This window comes from Carettochelys insculpta, chromosome 6, assembly GCF_033958435.1.
Source record: "Carettochelys insculpta isolate YL-2023 chromosome 6, ASM3395843v1, whole genome shotgun sequence".
NCBI lineage: Eukaryota > Metazoa > Chordata > Testudines > Carettochelyidae > Carettochelys > Carettochelys insculpta.
The window spans coordinates 21,821,682-21,843,629 of NC_134142.1; the positions used below are offsets into that span (position 1 = coordinate 21,821,682).

General features: G+C 44.4%; 1 protein-coding gene across 1 annotated transcript in view; it reads left to right on the forward strand.

The window, feature by feature from the left end:
- Positions 1 to 20,060, forward strand: part of LOC142015270 (exocyst complex component 3-like) — a 35,703-nt gene extending 15,643 nt beyond the window's left edge. The window contains exons 4-11 of the mRNA XM_074998704.1: positions 2,113 to 2,187; positions 4,811 to 4,911; positions 8,012 to 8,104; positions 10,527 to 10,659; positions 11,189 to 11,299; positions 13,731 to 13,883; positions 18,493 to 18,614; positions 19,883 to 20,060. Of these exons, the coding sequence (XP_074854805.1) occupies positions 2,113 to 2,187; positions 4,811 to 4,911; positions 8,012 to 8,104; positions 10,527 to 10,659; positions 11,189 to 11,299; positions 13,731 to 13,883; positions 18,493 to 18,614; positions 19,883 to 20,060 (966 nt within the window). The remainder of the gene's footprint in view (positions 1 to 2,112; positions 2,188 to 4,810; positions 4,912 to 8,011; positions 8,105 to 10,526; positions 10,660 to 11,188; positions 11,300 to 13,730; positions 13,884 to 18,492; positions 18,615 to 19,882) is intronic.
- The last annotated feature ends 1,888 nt before the right edge of the window (positions 20,061 to 21,948 follow it).

Sequence of the window (21,948 nt, forward strand, 5' to 3'; positions counted from 1 at the left end):
GAATGGATTGCTGCAGGAAAAGGAACGTTTACTCATGTACATACTCATATAGGCACTTGTGGAGGAAAGCATTTAAACAGGTGCCAAAGTCTGATACTTTATGCTTAAATCTAAGCACATGCTTAGATGCTTTTCTCAGTTAGGCTGAAAGGCAGGTCCTGCCTTAGAGTAAAGGGGGCAAGGCCATTGCCTTGACCCCACACCTCCAGGGCCCAAGGCCTCCCACCAGATGGGCCCCCCAAGACGTGCTGCCTTGGGCCCCACAAACTCTTTGGCTGGGCCTGTTCACAGCGAGGACCTCCTGTTCTTCATGTCTCTCTTCAGCACGCGTTTCGGCTGAGGATGTGGCTATAAACGTGACAGGCACTATGAGACCAGCTCCAGGAATATGTCTGAGTTATTGACAGACTAGATGCAATTGTCCATCCTGAATAATACTGATTGTGAATCATGCCCTTTTTTATTTCTTTTGTGAAATAACTATATGATAATCAGGACATATAAAAAACTGTTATCGTATGGGCAAGGTGATCGGATCTCCCTGTCCCAAACAAAAATGACTCACAACCTAAAAAAAAAAAAAATTAAAAGGTTAAAAAAATCAGGCCTTCTCTGTTCATCATAAGAAACAACAAAGGGAACAAGCCCAATTTCTAAACAGAAACATCTTTGCTGTTCACATTTAGGCAATGAAACCTTTCTTTCCAGTGTCAGGTTTATTTTCAGATGTTGTATTCATAGTGTATTCAGAATAACAAACTTGCCAAGTGTTTGGCCAGCATCCCATAAGGCATCTGCACGATGTTTGCTTGGGTTAGATAGGACTTGAAAGTGAGCATAACACAAAGGCAGAAGATCTTCCAATGCACAAATGTGAGGTGAGGTGGGGAAACCTAATGTAACCCTTCTGTTAACGCCAGATGCCTGCCAGAAGGGCCGGGTTCAACTCTTGTGGGGTTTTCCTATCAAGGATACAACCAACTGGCTCAAGCCCCCACCCCGTGGCCTGGGACAATTTCACCCCCGTGCTGGGTGCCTCTAAGGCAGTTCTCCCCGCCCTCGCAAGCACAGAGTCTGAGATAGAAATGGCTTGTTTAATGACTGTAACCTACCACAAGGTTACAGCGACAGATGCAGTATATCTCAGCACAGAAGAGACAAAACCCCTTTTACCCAGATACCATCCCCATATGCAGTAGAACCCAGTCTCTTGCTGGGGCTCTTGGCCCTTTTCCACACACACACAGTTACAGGGTGTACCCTCTGCGGTGCAGTCCCAAACTCAAAGCCCACAGATACATCACCAGGGCAATACTAGCCGTCCATTTGTCTGTAGCCTCCCCTTGCTGTCACCAGCAGTCTGCCAGTCGCCGTCGTCTGCCGCCGCTCCTACCGGCCGCCCACCAGTCACCCTCATCTACCACCGCTCCTACCGGCCGCCCGCCATCGCCGCTCCTACCAGCCACCTGCTGTTGTCCGCCAGTCCTAACCCCACTGCTTGGGACTGCCCTAAGGCAGAACCTAGTGATTTCAGCTCTGTGTGGCCTCAGCTGTCACTCTGTGATTTCAGCTCTTGGTATCTCTAGTGTGGGGTTTTGCAAACACCCTAGTATCCAGCTCTATCTTTCAACAGGTGGGGAGGGTTAATCAAGCCAGGCTTATAGCTATATGGCCAAGGCATAGGCAGAGCTAAGGCACTCAGCAAACTGGCTTAACCAGTACCCCTCCCCTTCTCCCTCACAATGCTTTAAACCAGGGAGCCCTGTGTAATCAATGTCTTACACAGCTAAGGCGACTGCCCTGTCCCCCACAACAACCCAGAGCATTGGTGAGATCTCACAACTCCCGCATTAAGTGTCAGCTTAAATTGTGATTTTACAACTACATGTTTACAATAGACCAAATCTCATAGCTTACTTGCTACCCATTAGGCTTTGCCTGAAAAGGTGTCACACATGCACACCTTTTGCATTCTCATGCAGATGACCTCTGGGAGACTCATTCCTCCCAGCCTTCAGCAGCACTGCATTCCTTCTGCCACATTCCCTACACTAACAGATTTCATATTGGGTTGCACACTAAATATTTGTATTTTAACTTTGTTATCTCCAGAAGGAAGTAAGAGGAGAACTCAGAGAATTCGTGACCACTGGGAGAAAACCCTACACAGACAGTGCAATCATTCAGGTAAACCACAGTTGATGCCCTTTGTAGATGCAAGTCATTATACACAAGATCCTCAGCATTTGCTCTACTCTAATTTTACAGATCTAGGCTCAAGTCTGCTCCGGTACACCCCTCCAGTCCTACCGACTTCAGCTGTCGCTGTGTCACTGGCAGCGCGGTTTTTTCTCTTTTGTTTGAAGGAAGAATAATGAGCTGTCCCATGTTTCTCAGTGCACTTAGAAAAATGTATTCTGCACACAGATGGAAAAAATCCTGACAGGGCTAGAAAAGATTAGAGGGAACATTGGCACTTAGGTGTATAAGTATGATAGTGAAGATCATGCACAGCATTACATATGTGAGATCATGAAAATATGACTTCTGCAATTATGCTTTCTTTACACCTAAAAGTAAACTGACCATCGACATTTACACAAAGCACGTCTTGTGCTTAGATTAGGGGAATGTGTTTTCTTCCTCCTTTTTTGCTGAACTGATACATTTACTGTGGTGAGTGCATGGAAAATCCCACTCTGTGCGTCATCATCCGTCTCTCTGACACTAGTCAGCTCACTGGTGGAGCACAAGATTTTATTTTGTCTCTCTCCTTTTTCCACCTGGTCCCTTTCAACAGCAAGGCTGTTTCGACAGAGCAGCTGGTAGTGTTAAGTTGCCTATCACCTGTTCAAGTCAATCCAGAGACTGACTTACATCCTTCTGGCAGGAAGAAACTAAGGCTACGTCTACACTATGAGATAAATTCCAATGCATTAAAATCGATTTTATAATGCCGGTTTTTCTAAATTCGATTTTGGGTAGCCTCACTCTCCACGGGCTCCCAACAAATTCGACACATTGCTTCCACACTGAAATCACCAAACATTGACTGTTGCAGCAGTGCATTGTGGGAACCTATCCCACAGTTCCCTCAGCCCCTCATTCTGAACCAGGAGCAGCAGCCCTGGTCAATTTCCCAGCTTCCGCTAGTACAGTAAACCCTCCATTTAATGGACTAATAGGGCTGTCCGTTCTTCTCCACAGTTCCTTACATGTGAGGGTTTACTCCCCCTTCCCACAGGCTCCCCCAACCCCAGTCCCAACCCAACTCCCCCCCCCCCCAAAATACCCAAAAAACTCCCACCCCTCCAAAAAACTGTTAAAAAAACCTCAAATCCCTGCTACTCATCAGCTCTTGTGGAAAAGCTGCTGGAGCCCACTGGCTGGGGCGCCTGGTCACAGGTGGCCAAGCACGCCTGCAGGGTGGGTGCCTGCCCATGGGTGCCTGGCCCCACGCTGTCTTGAACAGCCTGGTAGTGGGGTGCCTGGCCCTGCAGAGGCTCGAGCAGCCCAGCCATGGGGTGCCTGGCCCCCACCACAAGAGTTCAGAAGCCTGGTCAGTTTCCAGCTCCTGCTAGTAGCAGGGAACTGGGAGCCAGGTGCAGCATGCACAGCTTTGTTGGATAGATGGGGACACCACCTGTGGAGGCTAATCAATTCAATTTTAGGAGGTGGTGCTTCCACACTGGCCTTTAATCGAACTTGCCAATTCATAGCTTGACGCTATACCCATCAGGTAACTGTGATTTTGTAATCTCGAGATTAATGCTCCCTAAATTGAGCTAATGGTGTTTACAGTGAAAACAGTCACCTGGTAATATTGAGCTAATTGCTTTAAATTTGAATTTATCTCGTAGTATAGATGCAGCCTAAGGGCCCTGCTTGGCTGAACATTTGAAACTGAAGGGTGGCATCGGGGGGACGTAGCATAAGCATATTGCCAGGACCCTATTTATTGCCTTATGCCATGTAACAGAGCCCACTTATTCACTGCTTCCAGTCAGCTGAAATAGGCATCTCTTCCCACGAATACCATCTGGCTGCACAGGTTTTTACAGTGGCAGTTTTTTATGGTCAACAGGGGCATTTCTCTATATAGTCAAATTCATTCAAGTACAAAGTTGTGCTAAAGTTGCTGGCAAACCCTACAGAAATGACACTATTTTCACAGATAGCAAATGTATGAATTGGTCCCTGCAGCCAGTATTACTAATAATGGTCAAACACAGTGCCAGATTCTGCTGCTCTTATTTGCACTGAGGCTTGGTTTATACTAGACCTGACAGCCGACTGAAGAGACACATTTCTAACTATAGCAATTGCGTAGCTGGAATCAATGTATCTGCAGTCAACTGTAAGGTCTAGCTTCACTGAGGGAGGTTGACGGGAGCGTTTCTCCTGTTGACCTCCCTTACTCCTTGTGAGGGGAGGAATATGGGGTGTCGACTGCAGACCCCAGAGAGATCGATTTCACGCAAAATGTGCAGATGTGCAAGATCGAACTCCAGAAGATTGACCCTCAATGGGTCAATCTCATGGTAAGTGTAGACATATGTTGAATGTCCTTCCTGCATGGGGAGTTCTTCTGACTTCAGCAGAAACCTTTGTGGAGTAAGATACTATTCACTGGGAATCTGGGTGTACAAATCTAGACCGTAGGCAGGCAGTGTTTTTGTTCCCCTGAGGATTTTTGAAACTGGGAACTAAATCACTCCCTAAGAAGATGGTGGAGGAGGTGTGAGAATTCACATGCACCTAAAAAAATTTGAATAATTTCAGACTATTCTATCACTACTTAAATTGACAGGTGTTAACAGGGAGGGCACAGGAAGTCCAGCATATCAGTGACACCTTAAGAGACAAGGTGGAAGCCATATGTTTGGAAGAACTTCTGCAATTTCTGGACAGGTAAGAGGCCCATCTTTTTCTGCATTGATCTTTGGTCAGTAAAAGAGAGAAGAAATGTGAGCAAACTTATTGATGACTCTTTGTTTGTCTGAACCTCCTGTTGTATCCCCATTCCCCATTTGTGTTCCCATTTGATAGCATAGTTTCATCAAGTTGCTAAAGCAGAGGCTGTTCTCTTTGGCCGCGTCTACATGTGCACGCTACTTCAAAGTAGCGGTGCCAACTTCGAAATAGCGCCCGTCACGGCTACACGTGTTGGGCGCTATTTCGAAGTTGAAATCGACGTTAGGCGGTGAGACGTCGAAGTCGCTAACCTCATGAGGGGATGGGAATAGCGCCCTACTTCGAAGTTGAATGTCGAAGTAGGGCACGTGTAGACGATCCACGTCCCACAACATCAAAATAGCGGGGTCCACCATGGTGGCCATCAGCTGAGGGGTTGAGAGACACTCTCTCTCCAGCCCCTGCGGGGCTCTATGGTCACCGTGTGCAGCAGCCCTTAGCGCAGGGCTTCTGGCTGCTGCTGCTGCAGCTGGGGATCCATGCTGCATGCACAGGGTCTGCAACCAGTTGTCGGCTCTGTGGATCTTGTGTTGTTTAGTGCAACTGTGTCTGGGAGGGGCCCTTTAAGGGAGCAGCTTGCTGTTGAGTCCGCCCTGTGACCCTGTCTGCAGCTGTTCCTGGCACCCTTATTTCGATGTGTGCTACTTTGGCGTGTAGATGTTCCCTCGCAGGGCCTATTTCGATGTGGTGCTGCCCAACGTCAAAGTTGAATGTCGACGTTGCCAGCCCTGGAGGACGTGTAGACGTTATTCATCGAAATAGACTATTTCGATGTTGCTACATCGAAATAAGCTATTTCGATGCAGTGTGCACGTGTAGACGTAGCCTTTGAGAGTAGAACAATGTCCTCTCAGACTCAACTTTCATCCCCTTTCTTGGAGATTTTATTTCACTGGACTTTTTAGGTTTTCTTAAGTAGTTGGTTCAGCATTTATTCTGGAAAATGATAGACCAGGACATTTCACACCCTGATAGTGCCCAGGTCAGGTGTGTTGTGTAACAAAAATGTACCAGTGCTAGGGTCTGAAGGCTCCACCCCATGATCGCTGAAGTAAAGGGAAAAACTTGCATTGATTTGAAAGGATTTGGGCTCAGAGTAAGGGTCTCACTAAATTACCAGTACGATTTTTTTTAGCTCTCTTTCCTAATTACTAGGAGAGAGGAATCTTTTCCTACTCTTAGGGCTTGCCTTCACTACATGGTGGAATGTAGTGAACTATGCTATAGTGATTGATCCACCAATGGTTGAGTTAACACGTCTGCTTAGACGTGATGAAGCAACCTCTCAGCACTCTCCTGTTGACTCCAGTACTATACCAGGATGAGAAGAGTTGCTGGAGTTGATAGGAGAGCAGCCAGTCCAACCTTACAGCATGGAAGACTCCATGGTAAGTATGTCGACTTCAGCTTCGCTACTCATGAAGCTGCATGGCTTAGACAGCCGGTGGAGGGATGGGGAAATGGAGTGTAGATAAGTCAGTGGTTCCCAACCTTTCAATAACATGGCGCACATTTTTAATGGCACAGGTGAGCCTGAGACCCAGCAGCCAATTGTGCTGTGCCCTGCTTACGAAATGCCATGCCCCCATCAAGGGAGCCCTCCCCCTCACTTTGTGTCCCCCTGGGCTAGGCTGTTGGTGAGCTGAGCACTGTGGCCAGGGCTGGTTCTCCACACAGCACTAGGAACAGGACATCCTGTTGGGGGATATGGAGGAGTAGTGGGGATGGCAGGCAAGAGGCAAAGCATGGAGAGAACAGCAAGAGGGGGAGCACATATAGGGCTGAGGGGTGGGCAGCAGAGGGGACATGTAACTTCCTGCCACCTGGTGCCTATCCATGCTCACCAGCTACTGTAGCTCACGGCTGTACCAGCCAGAAATGGGATGGGGGCGGGGAGGTGTGAGAACAAAGCAGGAGCTGCACTGACAGACCGGCAGGGGGAGTGGCCAGCTCCCCCGCATGCACTCCATCCAGCTTTGCCACCAGCCATGAACTCCTACTCCCATCGTGAGCCATAGGACCCCTCCTACTTACCACTGGCAGGTGAGTGGCTGGTGAGCAGAGATCCAGACAGCAGCAGGACCTGCCAGTGCTGATTGTGGGGGAGTGCAGAGGGGAGAGATCAGACAATTTGCCCTTTTTAACAAAAAAGCCAGGACACCTGCAGAGGGGCTAAAATATGGGACTGCCCCTTTAAAAATGGGATATCTGATCACCCTTTGTATAACAAATGTTAATATTTAAAAAACAGGACAGGTGTCCATAGCATCTGCTTGTCAGAAGCTGGGTGTGGGCAATAGACAGGGTTGCTGACAGAAGTGCCAGGTTCTTGGGTAAGTGTGTGTGCAGGGGTGGGGTGAGGTGGGGAATCCAGGTCCTCATAAGGGGTGGGGCCTTGGGCAGAAGGTGCAGGTGGGGGCAGGGGGGTAGTACTTGTAGCTTCTTTTAGGCAAATATTTTCTTAAAGGACTGATTTTTTTTTCTTTTAAAGTCCGCTGTCCCTTTAAATTAGCAGAGGGAAAGAATTAAGTACAGACGAGTTGCACATATCTGAGGTGTTTAGGGACTCAAAGTGCAGTCAGCAGATTTCACTGATTACTCATCCAGGCTTCTGGAAGTGCCCCGGGTTTCAGGCAACTCCCTTTTGCTTTGTTACCTACAAGGAGCAAGTATTTAAAAAAAACAAACCAACAAAATCCCCAGAACCATTACAAGGACACATCCTTTAATGGAATAACCTCCTTTAAGGTGCTACAGAACTGCTTGGGGTATTTTGTGAAACTACAAACTACAGCTACCCCTGTGAGTCTAATTACAGTAACATTTTCTGCCCACTCTCAGCTACTTAGGGCTGGGATTGTGTCTTTTTCCTATTGTAGAAAGCACCAAAAAGAGTACAACTGTGTCTGCTCAGAATCCAAGTAATAATGGAATCTTTAATCTGTTTACTGCCAGGCTAGCTGGTTCTGTAATGCAGTCAGAAGTATTACAGAAACTTCTATTTAAAAGTGTCTTTATTATTATTTTTTTTACCTAGCTATAAAAATGAAGCACGAAGCCTTCTCCAGCTTGACACTTTTTCTGTAATCCACAGCAATTTGCAAATACTTGAGAACTGCTGCATTTTCAGGTGAGAAAACAGACCAGGGTGACATGTGAAGTGAAGTGAATTTTCTGCTTTATGGGTCTCACCTAGCTCCCACTGAAGTCAATGAGACCACTTGAGTGCTTAAAATTAAGCAAAACAAGAAAGCAGTCCTGTAGCACTTTAAAGACTAACAAAATAATTGATTAGGTGATGAGCTTTTGTGGGACAGATCCACATCTTCAGATCTGGAAATTCTGATCTAATAAGCGGGTCTGGCCCACAGAAGCTCATCACCTAATCAAACATTTCGTTAGTCTTTAAAGTGCTGCAGGACTGCTTTCATGTTTTGTGGAGGTACAGACTAACATGGCTACCTCACTGTGGCTAAAATGAAGCAAGAGCCTAATGATTTGCTGAACTGAGCCCTATAGGAACACCCTACTTCTTACTGTAGCTGGGCGTCTCTACCAGAATGGTGCTCGGACATCCAGTCTGCTCCCTTTGATGTTAATCACTTTGGCCACGTGCGTGTCCTGTCTTTGGACACCAGTGTAGACTCCCAGTTAGCCAGCACTGCAGACCTCGGGGAGCCCCCAAGAACCACAAATCAAGCGAAGTATGAAGGCCCTGGAGCCAGGTTTATTGTCATTGACATATGGTCTCCAACAGCCTCATGAGTCTCCAATATGACTCACCAGTTTACATTGGTACATGCATATACCGTGACAATGGATGCGACTCAGTTGACAGCAAGGGGGCTCCATCATTCCCTAGGTTGCTTGATCCAGCCCGTTACACACACTTTTATACACAGGTGTAAATGGGTTACATATCCAGGTACAACCCCCTCTTTGTAATACATTGAGACCCCTTAATTTAAGTAGAGCTACCCATTAACTTGGGGGATAATGGTGGTACCATGAAAACAACACCATCCATCATGCTGTTATTACGACCTGTTCCTGAACTTGGGTCGGAAGGTGCCTGATGCTAAGCTGGTTTCTATGGGACAGGTATAGGGAATGCGTGGTACTAAGCAGGATGTGTTTGTGTATCACTAAGGCTACGTCTACAAGTGCAGCCAACATCGAAATAGTCTATTTCGATGAATAACGTCTACACGTCCTCCAGGGCCGGCAACGTCGATGTTCAACTTCGACGTTGCTCAGCCCAACATCGAAATAGGCGCAGCGAGGGAACATCTACACGTCAAAGTATCACACATCGAAATAGGGATGCCAGGCACAGCTGCAGACAGGGTCACAGGGCGGACTCAACAGCCAGCCGCTCCCTTAAAGGGCCCCTCCCAGACACAGTTGCACTAAACAACACAAGATACACAGAGCTGACAACTGGTTGCAGACCCTGTGCCTGCAGCATAGATCCCCAGCTGCCACAGAAGCAGCCAGAAGCCCTGGGCTAAGGGCTGCTGCCCACGGTGACCATAGAGCCCCGCAGGGGCTGGAGAGAGAGCATCTCTCAACCCCCCAGCTGATGGCCGCCATGGAGGACCCAGCAATTTCGACGTTGCGGGACGCGGATCGTCTACACGGTCCCTACTTCGACGTTGAACGTCGAAGTAGGGCGCTATTCCTATCTCCTCATGAGGTTAGCGACTTCGATGTCTCGCCGCCTAACGTCGAAGTTGGTGCCGCTACTTCGAAGTAGCGTGCACGTGTAGACGCAGCTTAAGTGCCTGGCTGTGGGTGCTTTTACGTCCTGTGACTTATCAGCTCTGTCTCTTGCTGCATTTCTGTGGGCAGAAGCTGCTTAGCACAGTTTTTGCTTTAACCTACCGTTGTTCAGGCTTGAGGCCTTTAGCTTTGCTGTCTGTTAACAAAGCATTGACTGTTGTCCTAGGCTTTAGTTTTTTTTTTTAAATGTGAAAATAAAAATTACACGTTAACCTTTTCCAAAACATAAAAATGATAATTTCTGATACGTGACCATGTTCACCTAGGACTTGCATGTTTATGCAGACCTGAGAAATGCTCTGATTATGTATGTGTGGGTTTTTTGCTTGCAAGTTTTGGCATTTTTAATGTACCGTGCCATTCAACTTGCATCTGTTATGTGCCAGATATAAACCAGGTCCCTGCATGTCTTCATTTATCTGCAAGCTGTCTTACACGTGCATTCTGTTTGTGTGCTCCTTTTTGTGTCCTCTCATTTGCAAAAATGACAGAATTTGCACTGACAAATCACATTTACATTTGATTTGCATGTACCTGTGGCACTTTTTGTATAAATTTGCACACATTGATGAGAGCATTCAAAAATACATGCACAAATGATTGTGCCCTAAGCCCACCATCCTGGGATGTCATTAAGCATGGAACACTTTTTAACCACGTGAAATCCCATTGTCTGAAATGGGAGTAGGATATGGCCTTAAAAGAGACCAGGGCCTGAAAGTATGGCCCTGTGTGACTTTTTGTTGTGTGTTTTTGTGTTTATTTGACAGAGCTGCTTGGCAGAAGCTAACCTACATCTACAGTGCTAGTGCTGACACTGACACTAAAGTGAAAACATTTATAGATGGCACAGAAGAACTGAGCAGAGACTTTCTTCTGCAGACAATTACTTCTAAAGTCAAGGTATCCAAGATCAGTGCTCACACTTCATGATGTTTTTGTGCTGTTAGGCAGATATTCCAATCCTGATCCTGGGGACAATGTATGGCTTTGTCTTCAGGAGTGATGAATTGATATTTTTTAGACCTGTACTATTTATGTTAAACAATCTGTCCCAGCTTGGAGTTACTGTGACACTCTTAGATTCCTAGGGGTGAAGGAGAGCTCTGTGTAAGCTCAAAATCTTGTCTCTGTCACCAGCAAACATTGGTACAAGAAAAGATATCTCCCACACCTTATCTCTTCCATAGTCTGAGGTCTCCCAGTGCTGGGGTGCAACATGTTCATTTAGTTCATTTTGGGCTTTAATTATTCACAGCTTTCATCATTGTACTTATCACTTGAAACAAAGGAATGAAAAGAAAAATGCTGCAGCATGTGAATGACTCCACATCTAATAATGGAGGGAGCAAACAAAAATGCTTCCTATAAACCGGCTCTGTGGTGTTGCTAAATGGCCTGCCATTGATCTCAGTGATTTCCTGTTTCTCAGGTGGAATTGAAGGATCACTTCAGAAAAGATTGCGGTAATTTTGGCAAATTGTTAGATCATTTACAATCAAGTTTTTCATTGTTTGAGAGGAAAAACACAGAGACCTATGAGGTAAGAAGTAAGATGTTACTAAGAGAAACCACCGCAGACCATGCCATTGGATGTTGGGATTGATAAGTATTTTGAAATTAAACAAAACTCCCACATAGTCCAGGTCAGCCTGCAAAGGACCTGATGGTCTCAGCTCAGTTCCTACTAGATAGGTGTCAACATCCCAAAACCTACTATTATGGTTACAACTCTTCTGATCTTAGCAGAGAAACCAAGGGCGTGGAGATAGCAGGGTCAGACTACCTTAAGGTTATGGCTGTAGCAATTTGTCTAGCTAAGCACTTATAAGGCCTCTATTACCATAGTGTCTGAAAGCCTCATCTCTTTCATGCATTTGTCTTCAGAAGATCCCTGTGAAGCAGGGACTTGCTTGTATCCATATTTTGCACTGGAGAATGAAAGAGAGAAACCTAAATAGTTTCCCGAAGTCTCACAGGAAGTCTGTGCCAAAGCAGTGATTTGAACTTAGGTCTTGCCTAGTGATGGCTTGTTCCCTAAACACTGGGCTAGACTTCCTTTCAATTAATGGGATGTTTGCATTGGAGCAATTTGGTTTGGTCTAGAACCCATCACTGGACATTGTATCTCATATATACCGTGTCAGGTAGCAGGGCTCTGGCAGAATATTAATGTGTTTCCAAGTTTGTTTGGGGCAGAGCTAGAGATTTGCTAAATGCTTGGACTTTAGTCTAACACTGACCAGATTTAAATTGCTAATGTACTGTCTGTACTGTCTTAGGCTATGTCTACACTATGAGATAATATCAATTCTAAGTCATTTAGCCTGATTTTTCCAAGTGCCTGTCTTCACTGTAAATTCCATTAGCTCGAATTATGGAGCACTAAAATCAACATAATATTGACATCGTAGTATCGTAGTAACCTGACGGGTGTAGCGTTCTGTTCAAATTTAAAATTCCCAATGAAAGGTAGTGAGGAAGCACCAGGTTTAAACTGATTCATTGGCCTCCAGACATGTCCTGTATGTGCTCCACAGTTCTCCACTCTGCCTTTTCCATGTCCACTGCTCTTGGGTGTGGAGGAATAAGGCAACAGGGAGACTGTTTCAGTTTGAGCTCATGGGAATAAGGGGACTTCGAAGTAGGCGGGGCCCTTTCGAAAAGGAGCCCCATCTGGACGCGCCGCGTGGTGGCAAGGCGCGTCAATTTCGAAGCACCGCTGCCGCCCTCATGCTAATGAAGCACTGAATATGCATTTCAGCGCTTCATTAGTAAACTTCGAAATGGCCATTTGCATGGCCATTTCGAAGTTTGGGGCACGTGTAGACACAGACCCTCAGCGGTCATGATTTTCGGGTACTGGCTGTAGCTGGGGGTCTTTTAGCTGCCTCAAGCTGTAACTGTTCCAATGAAGGCAATGTGGTAGCTATACAATTTCCACAATTCTCAAAGTAAGGCTTGCAGCAGCGAATATTCTTGTTCTGAGGGTCTTTTTTGGCAGGTCCAAACCTGGCTGTAGTTTGGGGTCTTTTAGCCACCCCGGGGAAGTCTTCCTTGGCGGATACAATTTTGGGGGCTGGCTATAGTTTTGGGTCTGTTAGCCGCCGCGAACCATAACTGTTGCAATGATTCATTGCAGTTTCAGTGTAGCACCCACGTCTACTTAAACAAAGTCTTGTTCTGAGGGTTGTCTTTGTCAGTAGCTCTAAATCCAGATCCAAGCCTGCAAAGATCCAGTGCTTTTGCATCTTGTTTTCAAAAATCTGTCAGCTGGGAAACTCAAAATCTTTTTTCTAACCATTCCTAAGTGCTTTATTACCCTTCTCTTCCCCTCAATTATAAAAAGCACATCTCTTATAAAGGCAAGCCAGTCCCTGTCTGGAAAAAGGGACTTTTTTTAACATGGCAGGAGAAGGATGGGAATGCAATGTGGGAAGTTGTCATCAGATACCCACATCTACTTGTGGGTCATTTTTCCCATGCTGCACCAGTGAAAATAACCATAATGCTATGGGTCTCAGGGAACTGTGGGATAAGTTCCCACAATACATTGCTGAAGCACTTGTTTTAAGCTGCTTGTGTGTGGCAGCAATAAGTTGACCTTGCAGGGAGTATGTGGGAAGGTGAGGATGCTCAAAATCGAATTGATAAAACCCAGTGTTAATAAATCGATTTTAATAACTTCGATTTTAGCTCATAGTGTAGACGCAGCCTTAGTGATAATAAGGGCCAGAACTATCTCACTCCCTGAAAAGGCTTACACGGCCTTCATCACCATAGTCTTTCAGCAAATTTTGCCCACCTTAGTACATCCAGATGTTAGACTAAGTCTGTTAGACTCTTTGCAGGGGTACAGAGGGGGAAGATTGGGGTCTGCTTCTGAGTGAAGCCAAACTAGTCCATATGTGGCCTTTACTCATATCCACCCACTCAGCACAACCATGCTACTCTTTATTTTTTGTCTGGAACAGACCCTCATCCAGGCTGTGCACCACAGCATTGTCACTGAGTATCTTCAGGCTCTACTAACTGTTTCTGGGAAGTGTTGTGCAAAGCGGAGAAAAATTGCCAACAAAATTGAAGCAGATCACAGGGCAATGCAAAAACTCTTTGAAGAATGCTTGGTAAGTCTTTGATTTGGCTTTGCAGTGTTATCTTTACTATTTCCACCACCAACTACAGAAACTGGGACTACGAGGGCACATTTTTGAGTGGAACAGGACCAGCTTACGTGCAGCTTCCCATACATAAACATAAGCTGCATATAAGATACCACGTTGGCAATTTAAATCCGCTGTCAGTAACAATTTAATGTTGTTAATATGTAGCATTGGAATATAGGGTGACAACAAGATTTCCACTTCCCCCAGTAACAGAAAATAGCAAAATTGGGGTTGTGTAAATTATGCCAGCTAGGTACATTGCTCTTGCTAGGACAATTGCCTCAGTAGAACAGATGGTGTTGTTGATGCTGCTCTATCATGCGGCTCTTGCCAGATGGGCAATGTAGAGTCCTATCACACCTTCACAGGTTGGCAATAGTGAGATGAAGCACTGATCTTGCCTACTCCACAGCTGCCCTGGCATTGCCTTCTTGTGGGCTGCACTAGCCACTTATGGCTATTCTCCCATCAGAGTAGCCATAAGAACGGCCATACTGGGACAGGCCACTGATCCATCTAACCCAGTATTCTATCTTCTGACAGTGGCTAGTCCCAGGTGTTTCAGAGGGAATGAACGGTACAGACAACAAACTAACAGAATAGGCAGCTATCAAGTGAGCCATCCCCTCTCATCCCATCCTAGCTTCAGGCATAGAGAAGCTAGTGACACCCAGAAATGGGGTTACATCCTGGACCACCTAGTTAACAGCCATGGCTCAGGGGTCTGCAACCAAAATGGAGACAAGAGCCATTTTTTCAAACACAGTTATAAAATCAATCCTTCAAGAGCCACAATGCACGTGAATATGGGACACTCTTTAATAAATAACATCAGACCGAGCGTATCACCCCTATTTTAATAACAGTGCACACAATTATTGGTACCAGTTAAGTTACCCCCATCTCCAGGCTGTACCTGCCTCAGCCCCCAAATCCACCCCAAGTCCTCAGGCTTTACCCTTCATCCCACAAACCTTCCCCCCCCCACACCCAGGCTTAACCCCTTTGATCCCCAGCCTTCCGCTCCCCTGTCCCCAGATCCATCTAGCTCAGCATCCTGTCTTCCATCAGAGGTCAATGCCAGGTGCCCCAGAGGGAATTGAATGAACAGGTAATCACCATGTGATCCCACTCCTGTTGTTCATTCCCAGCTTCTGGCACACAGAGGGCAAGGACACTATTCCTGCCAATCTTCACTAATAGCCATTAATGGATCTATCGCCCTATAATTTATCCAGGTTTTTTTTTTTTGAACCCTTGTGGGTACATTCACATTCCTACTCCTGTCACAGTTCATGCTAATCCAATGGATGTTTATTCCTGGCAGGATGGAAGTGTGGGTTATTCACTGTTTAAGCAATCTGGGGGGGTGGAAATAAAATTAGGGATTTTCAAAGGAAAAATACACACACCAACACACACAACTATGGGCTGCTTGAAGTCACCTTAGAAAAAAATCCCTACACAAATTCTCATTTTGCTGGTGGTGACATTAAAATTAATGACTGTGGACAGTATTATGGACAGGATTATGGTAGGATTTCATTGACCAGCCTATGGCAAGAAACTGCAATTTGCAAAAACATGCATTGGAACCATACTGCTTCTTTGAATCCAACATGACGTGACACACTCTTGACAACTGATGGTCAAAAAGATTGTGCGGCTGCTCTTGCAAAACCTGGGCTGCTACTCTTAGGGTGTGTCTACACTAGGTCCCTACTTCAAAGGGAGGATGGTAAGTAGGGTGTGAGGAGATTATTAATGAAGTGCTGAGGTGCACATGCAGCACTTCATTAAGCTAATTCTGCCCGGCAGCAACTTTGAAGTGCCAGCTCACACATAGCCGCGGCTCACCCGCCGGTACTTCGAAGTGCCTGGGCAACTTCGAAGTCCCTTTACTCAAAATTTTGCATCTGACGAAGTGGCTCATTGCCCATGAAAGCCTATGCTCCAAAATATCTGTTAATCTGTAAGGTGCCACAGGACTTCTTGTTGTTCTCGAAGATACAGACTAACACGGCTCCCTCTCTGATACAGGAGTGCTCTATGTTATTTACTGATCTCACTGGGATCAGGATGATCATGAAGGGTTTCTAAAGCAGAGATGTAGAGAGATGTGTGAAATGAATTACAGAGGGCCCCAGTAATATATTATAATGAAACAGTACCGTAATTCTTGGCTGCCTCATCCGGTTTCCTGTCAATTTATTAGGGAGTACAAGATGAAGTGAAGCCAGAAGCCATGTGGATGTAGAGCAAATGAATTCCAAAAGGACAGTGGATGTTTTGAATAAAATCAGAAGGAAGTTCTGTCTGGGATGTGAAAAGAGGTTTTCTTAGTATTGCCAGCACTTGTGATCTTATAGCAAGTCTCTCAACATTTGGCATTTTTCATAATCCTCTGGATACAAGAATCATATGATTACATTAGGCTCTAAATTTACATTTAAAACATAAGTTACTAGCATTATGGTTGGAGAGAAAAGCTGGAAAACATGAACCCAAAAGGCTCAGAAATCGAATGGTATAAAGAAAAAGGTCTCAAAATAATTCTTTTTAAAAAAATCTGTGAATTTTAAAGCAATCTCATAATTTCTTGGGCCCAACTCATTATTTTTGAATGCAGGTTGGCAATGCTGCTTTCTAGGTCTGTGTGAGCTACTGTAAGCTGGTTGTCATTGATTCAAACTCTGTATAAATAAACTAATATTTAGCCTCCCTTTTGAAAAAAGCTCAGATTTATTGCAATTAACCCATTGGTCTCATTAAGGAAAATGAAACCTACCAGTACTTTTAAGATCTGATTTTATGAGGGGGAAGGGGGGGTCATTTAAAGTGAACTTAAAACTTTCAGAGTCTTCCAGAAATGTTATTTTAAAAAAAAATGGTTTTCTGACAGATAGGTTCTGAAACCTCCCTTTAATGTAGTGCTCAGCATTGTATAAGACATGGAAGAAAAGCTAATCTTGCCATCTAAATTAGGCAAGACATTTGCACACCTAACCTATAATGTACCCATGAGGAAGAACAATCTGCAGCCAGTTGGTGAAATGCAACTCTATTCACCCAGGCTCTTTCCCCTCTCACTGCTCAGGGTATTAGCTCTGAAAACCTTGCCAGAAGAAATATACTTAAAAAGGCAGGGTCTGATATTCAATCAAGTTAGGTACACAAATGTGCATACAAAATATACACTCCACTACACACTTTATTTATGCATGCAGTTACTACTATGGTTCCTGCTCCCTGACCTCATCTGCAACGTGTCCATGCTTTCCCTTTTTGAGTCCTTTTTCAAATCACAATTTGAAATTCCCAGCCCTCCCCTTAAAGAAGTGTTTGCTAAAAAATAATTGCATAAGGTGTAAAACAAGATCTAACAAGACTGTGTTAAGCATACTGCTTAGTCACCTACTCTTGGGCTATCTGAATTGTAGATCAGGGATCTTAGCTTCCTACCTCTCTGTATAGAGCCTTTTGGCGTTCTGTAATATATAAAATGTAATATGTAATAATAATGAGCTTTACAAACAGGAAATATTGCACCGTTTAAGTATGTTAGGGAGCAAAATTGGGCAATAATTCTCATTTTCTTGCTATGAGGAGCTACACAGGCTCTGTATTTCTGCAATGCAGAGGAAGAGAGAACAGAGGGTTATCTCTAAATATTATTTTCTGAATTTATGTTCAGTGCAGAGGTGTGCTGGCTCCGGGAAAAGCCAGTCTGATTCTCGATGCTAAGTAGCTATCATGGGAATATGTGCTCATTTTGAACTAATTTGAATAGCATATTCGCTGGATTTACTTGGCCAGAGAATTTATGCTGATATTGTGGCATAATTAATTCAGGGAAGCAAATAACTCATACTACTTTTCTGCTCAAAATCTAACTCTGGGCAGTTCATCCCAACCCTCATGTGTCATTAAAAATGGAATATCTCTTTACTTGATTGTATAGGGCTGGGTCCTGCTGCTGGGTGCTTGAAGTGAGTAAGAGCTAACTACCCACAGCACTTCCTCTATACTTCTGGGAAGATCAACCCGGTCGGTTCCAGAGTTCAATTTTGTGCATCTGGAAAAGACCCCTATACTCCACGCTATTGCTCCCTTCGACTTTTCTTAGTTAGGCCCGGCAGGTAAGTCAATTTCTGATACGTTGATTCTAGCTATGCAATTGCTGTAGCTAGAATTGCGTCTCTGAAATCGACTTATTTCCCTAGTATAGACTAGCCCCTAGAGTGCACAGAGCCTTGCAGGATCATGTCCTTTTTTTCATTTTCTCTTTCTGGTTCAATGTCACTGTCTTTCACCCTCACTCTTCGGGAGGATTTATGTAAAGCCAGCAGTAATGTGGTTGCATGTATTGACCAGTTCAAGTTGCACAGTTAGATTCTACCGTCTCTATTCTGCCGTTGGTGGTGTGGGAGGAGACCTCACAACTCCTGCAATGTTCATAACTCCTTCTGGTCCCCAAATTGGTGAACTGAGTCTAATTCTGAAGCCAGATCTTCACACTACATTGGGCCTCCTCTGCTGCAGCTGAATGTGTATGTTCTTATGCCCCTAGGGCTCTAGCACTGCTTTACCGAGTGATCCTATTGAAGGAATCTTAGATTTTATTCAACTTACTGATGTCAATGCAATGAAAATACAATTTGTGCTTCTTCTCCGCAAGTTTCCAGATCTAAGGTAAGCCATAGTTATTCAGACTGCTTAGTTAATAATTTACAGCCATAAATCCTGTAACAATATTTGTTATCCAATATATTACCTATGCACCTTCTTGCCTGTGCCTTAGGATTATTATAGGGTGCGGAGCAACATTTAGAGTTAAGGCTGCTTGACACCTCTATTATATTAGACCTCGTAACACAGAGATACCTGTGCTAGTCTATATACTATCAAAACAAAAAAGCAGTCAAGTAGCACTTTCAAGACTAACACATTTCAATTACCTTTAACTTTATCAGAGTTTGACCATTGGGGTTAAAGATTCCCATCCTGTGCACTGAATGAGGGAGTGTTCCTATGGGAGAAGTTACATACAATCCCATCATGCACATATGCCCGGGAGCCAAATTAGGGTTGCAGGAACAACCTTAATTCAGGCAATTCTTCTTGGAGTGTTTAGCTTGGCAATCTTAACATTCTTTTTATGTAGTTCTTTTATGTATCATTAATTATAAATTATCCAGTATGCATTCAGCATTTACATTTCACACAGGAAACTTTCTAGGAACTAAAAGTCAATTTTATTCCAACTGTCAAGGAACTAACATTGACTTTAGTTCTTAGAATGAAATTGGAATTGTCAAATTCTTCTTCTTCTTTTTTTCTCTTCAGTTCCTCCCAGCACTTTTCTGGTGCCGTGCTCTAGTAACTATTTTCCCAGCTCAGCTTATTTGCAGAGACAATACTCAGAAAATACTCATTCTGATCATAGTCTCTTAGGGCAAAGTTACACATGGTTCAACATCATTGACTTTAACAGCATCACAACTGCTTACATGACATCTGACCTGAGTTCTTATTGCCCACATCATTAAATAGGGTAACAAGCGACAGTCCCGTTCAGACAAGCAACTTCTGCATGACATATAGGAAAAAAATTCTCCCAGGTGACGAAGAGATCACCATCTCTTTGCAGAAAACATACTGAAAATGCTCATAAAAATAAAATGTCGTGTCACCATAGAAACCAACCTGCCAAACAATCAAACAGTCCTGCTCTGCACTTAGTAAAGAATGGGGTTTGGAACAGCTTTAGATAGGTGAGATAACAATTTTAAATACAGCTTAACATGCTGGATGGCCAAAGGTGTTAGTAATCAGTTTATCTGCCATTGGCAGTTAACAGTCTCTCAGGCTGTACTCCTGGCCATGTGGAATTGGGTCTGATCAAGCAAATATATTTGTCTCCTCTGTTTTACTGGTCTGATTCTTGGTATTTTGGAAAGGGAAGAGCATCTGAAAATAATCTTGGACTTCAAAGGAACTCTCAGTCGGACAGACCGAGATGCTTTATTGGAGCTGGTTTATGAGAATTGTGTGAGACTCGAAAGAGAACACAATTTGTCTTTTGAAACGACAGAAATAAAGACTGGAAAATGCAAAGGCTGTTGCTGCTGCTTTTAGGAAAGGTGAGTTCCTATGGGAGTTTGTCTGTGTGTGTAAGTAGATTTATATCTAGGTAATGTATTGGTCACTGTAATGTCATTTTTTTAGATTTCCAGTGCAAAACTGCATTCATAATCCTTTGCTCTTACATAGGTTTTTTTTTCCCCCATTGATACATTTCTGAGCGTCTTTAAGTATTATTTTGTAGACAGAGTGGCTGGGCTGCAGAACACTTAAGTGATTTAAATCTCCAAGGCCACATCTACACGGCCCCCCCTTTCGAAAGGGGCATGCAAATACAGCCAATGTAAAATGCAAATAAGGTGCTGATTTGAATATTCAGTGCCTCATTTGCATGATAGTGGCCATTTTCTGTTCCCAAATGTTGTTCTTGAAAGCCAGCATGTAGAGGGGGTTTCTTTTAAAGGAAGCCCCCATTTTGAAAGTACCCTTCTTCCTGAAAAGAAATTAGGAAGAAGGGTGCTGTTGAAAGGCAGGCTTCCTTTTGAAGGAACCACATTTACACAGCTATTTTGGCTTTCAAAAACAGCACTTCTGGAACAGTGAGTGGCCACCATCATGCAAATGAGGCACTAAATATGCAAATCGGTATCACATTTGCATTTTTCAATTGGCCATATTTCCATGCCCCTTTTGAAAGGGAGGGGCAGTGTAGCTGTGGCCCTAGAGCAGAAAGCCCAAGTCAAGTTAGAGTAGGTCAGTGGAAAACGTGGGAATAGAACCCCGAACTCTTAGCTCCTTTTTGGAGCTAGGAGGGTAAATCACAGAGCACAAGGCCTGTTCAGACATTCCAGCCAGTCCTGCTTAGTGGTGACAATCCCTATTCTTTTAAAATAAATATGCAATGTTTTTTCCATTTGGTCCTTCCTTAAATCTCTCCTAGTTCACTGCATTTCAACAGAGTTCAGACTCATAAATTTTCAGATCATTAGGAATCTTTACAGTCGTTAGTCTGACTTTCTCCTTAACACTTGCTAGAGAATTTCACCATGACTCCTGCACCAAGCCCAGAACTTCTGGGTGAGCTAGTGAATATCATCTAGAAAGATATCCAGTCTTGATGTAAAGACTTCAAGTGATGGCCCATGGCTACTCATGCCAATGGTTATTTACCCTCACTTTGAATAATTTACATCTTATTTCTAGTGTGAATTTGTCCACTTCCAATCTCAGGTGGGTTTAACTCCTCACTCCATCCTGAGATTGTATTTACACACACATTTAGTTCAGTTTCACAAACATTTCCTTTCTTTCACTCAGATCTAATATGGAAAATGAGAGAGTGCCCTCCTGGCCTGTGTCACAAAGGGTCCATTATCAGCTGGCGACATCTAAGATCACAGAGTACTTGAAAGTTACTGGAAATGACAAACAGCATTGGTCTGCTGAAAACAGCCTGCAGGCCATGGGAGGAAACATGCCAAAGTGTTTCAAGACCAGATAATCACATAAACCCAAACCATGGTTCCCTGCAGAAAGTCCAGCTGAAAGAGCTAATGAACATGGATTAGTGCAGTACAATACTCCGGCTAGATTCTCGCTTACCTGAGCTATGGCTGCTTGGAAAAGAAACAGTGGACAGAGCTGCATATTGCTTCTGTAGGGGAGTGTGGGTCACCAAACCCTGCCATTCCCTTCAGTGCTCACAATGCTCCTTTCCATAGTCCTGCCCAGAGACCCACTGTCTAGCACTGCCCTGTGACAGCCGGAGTATCAGAACCCTTCTGGCACATGGTTGCCTCCTAGCATTCTGCTCAGCAGATAAGTGGCATCTTCACAACATTTTGGGCCTTGTGTGTCCACAAAGGGGAAGCAGGGTGTGGTACTCATCTTCTGTGTCCCCCTCAGTTGCTTAAATGGAAAGGCATATTAGTAGCATAGAACC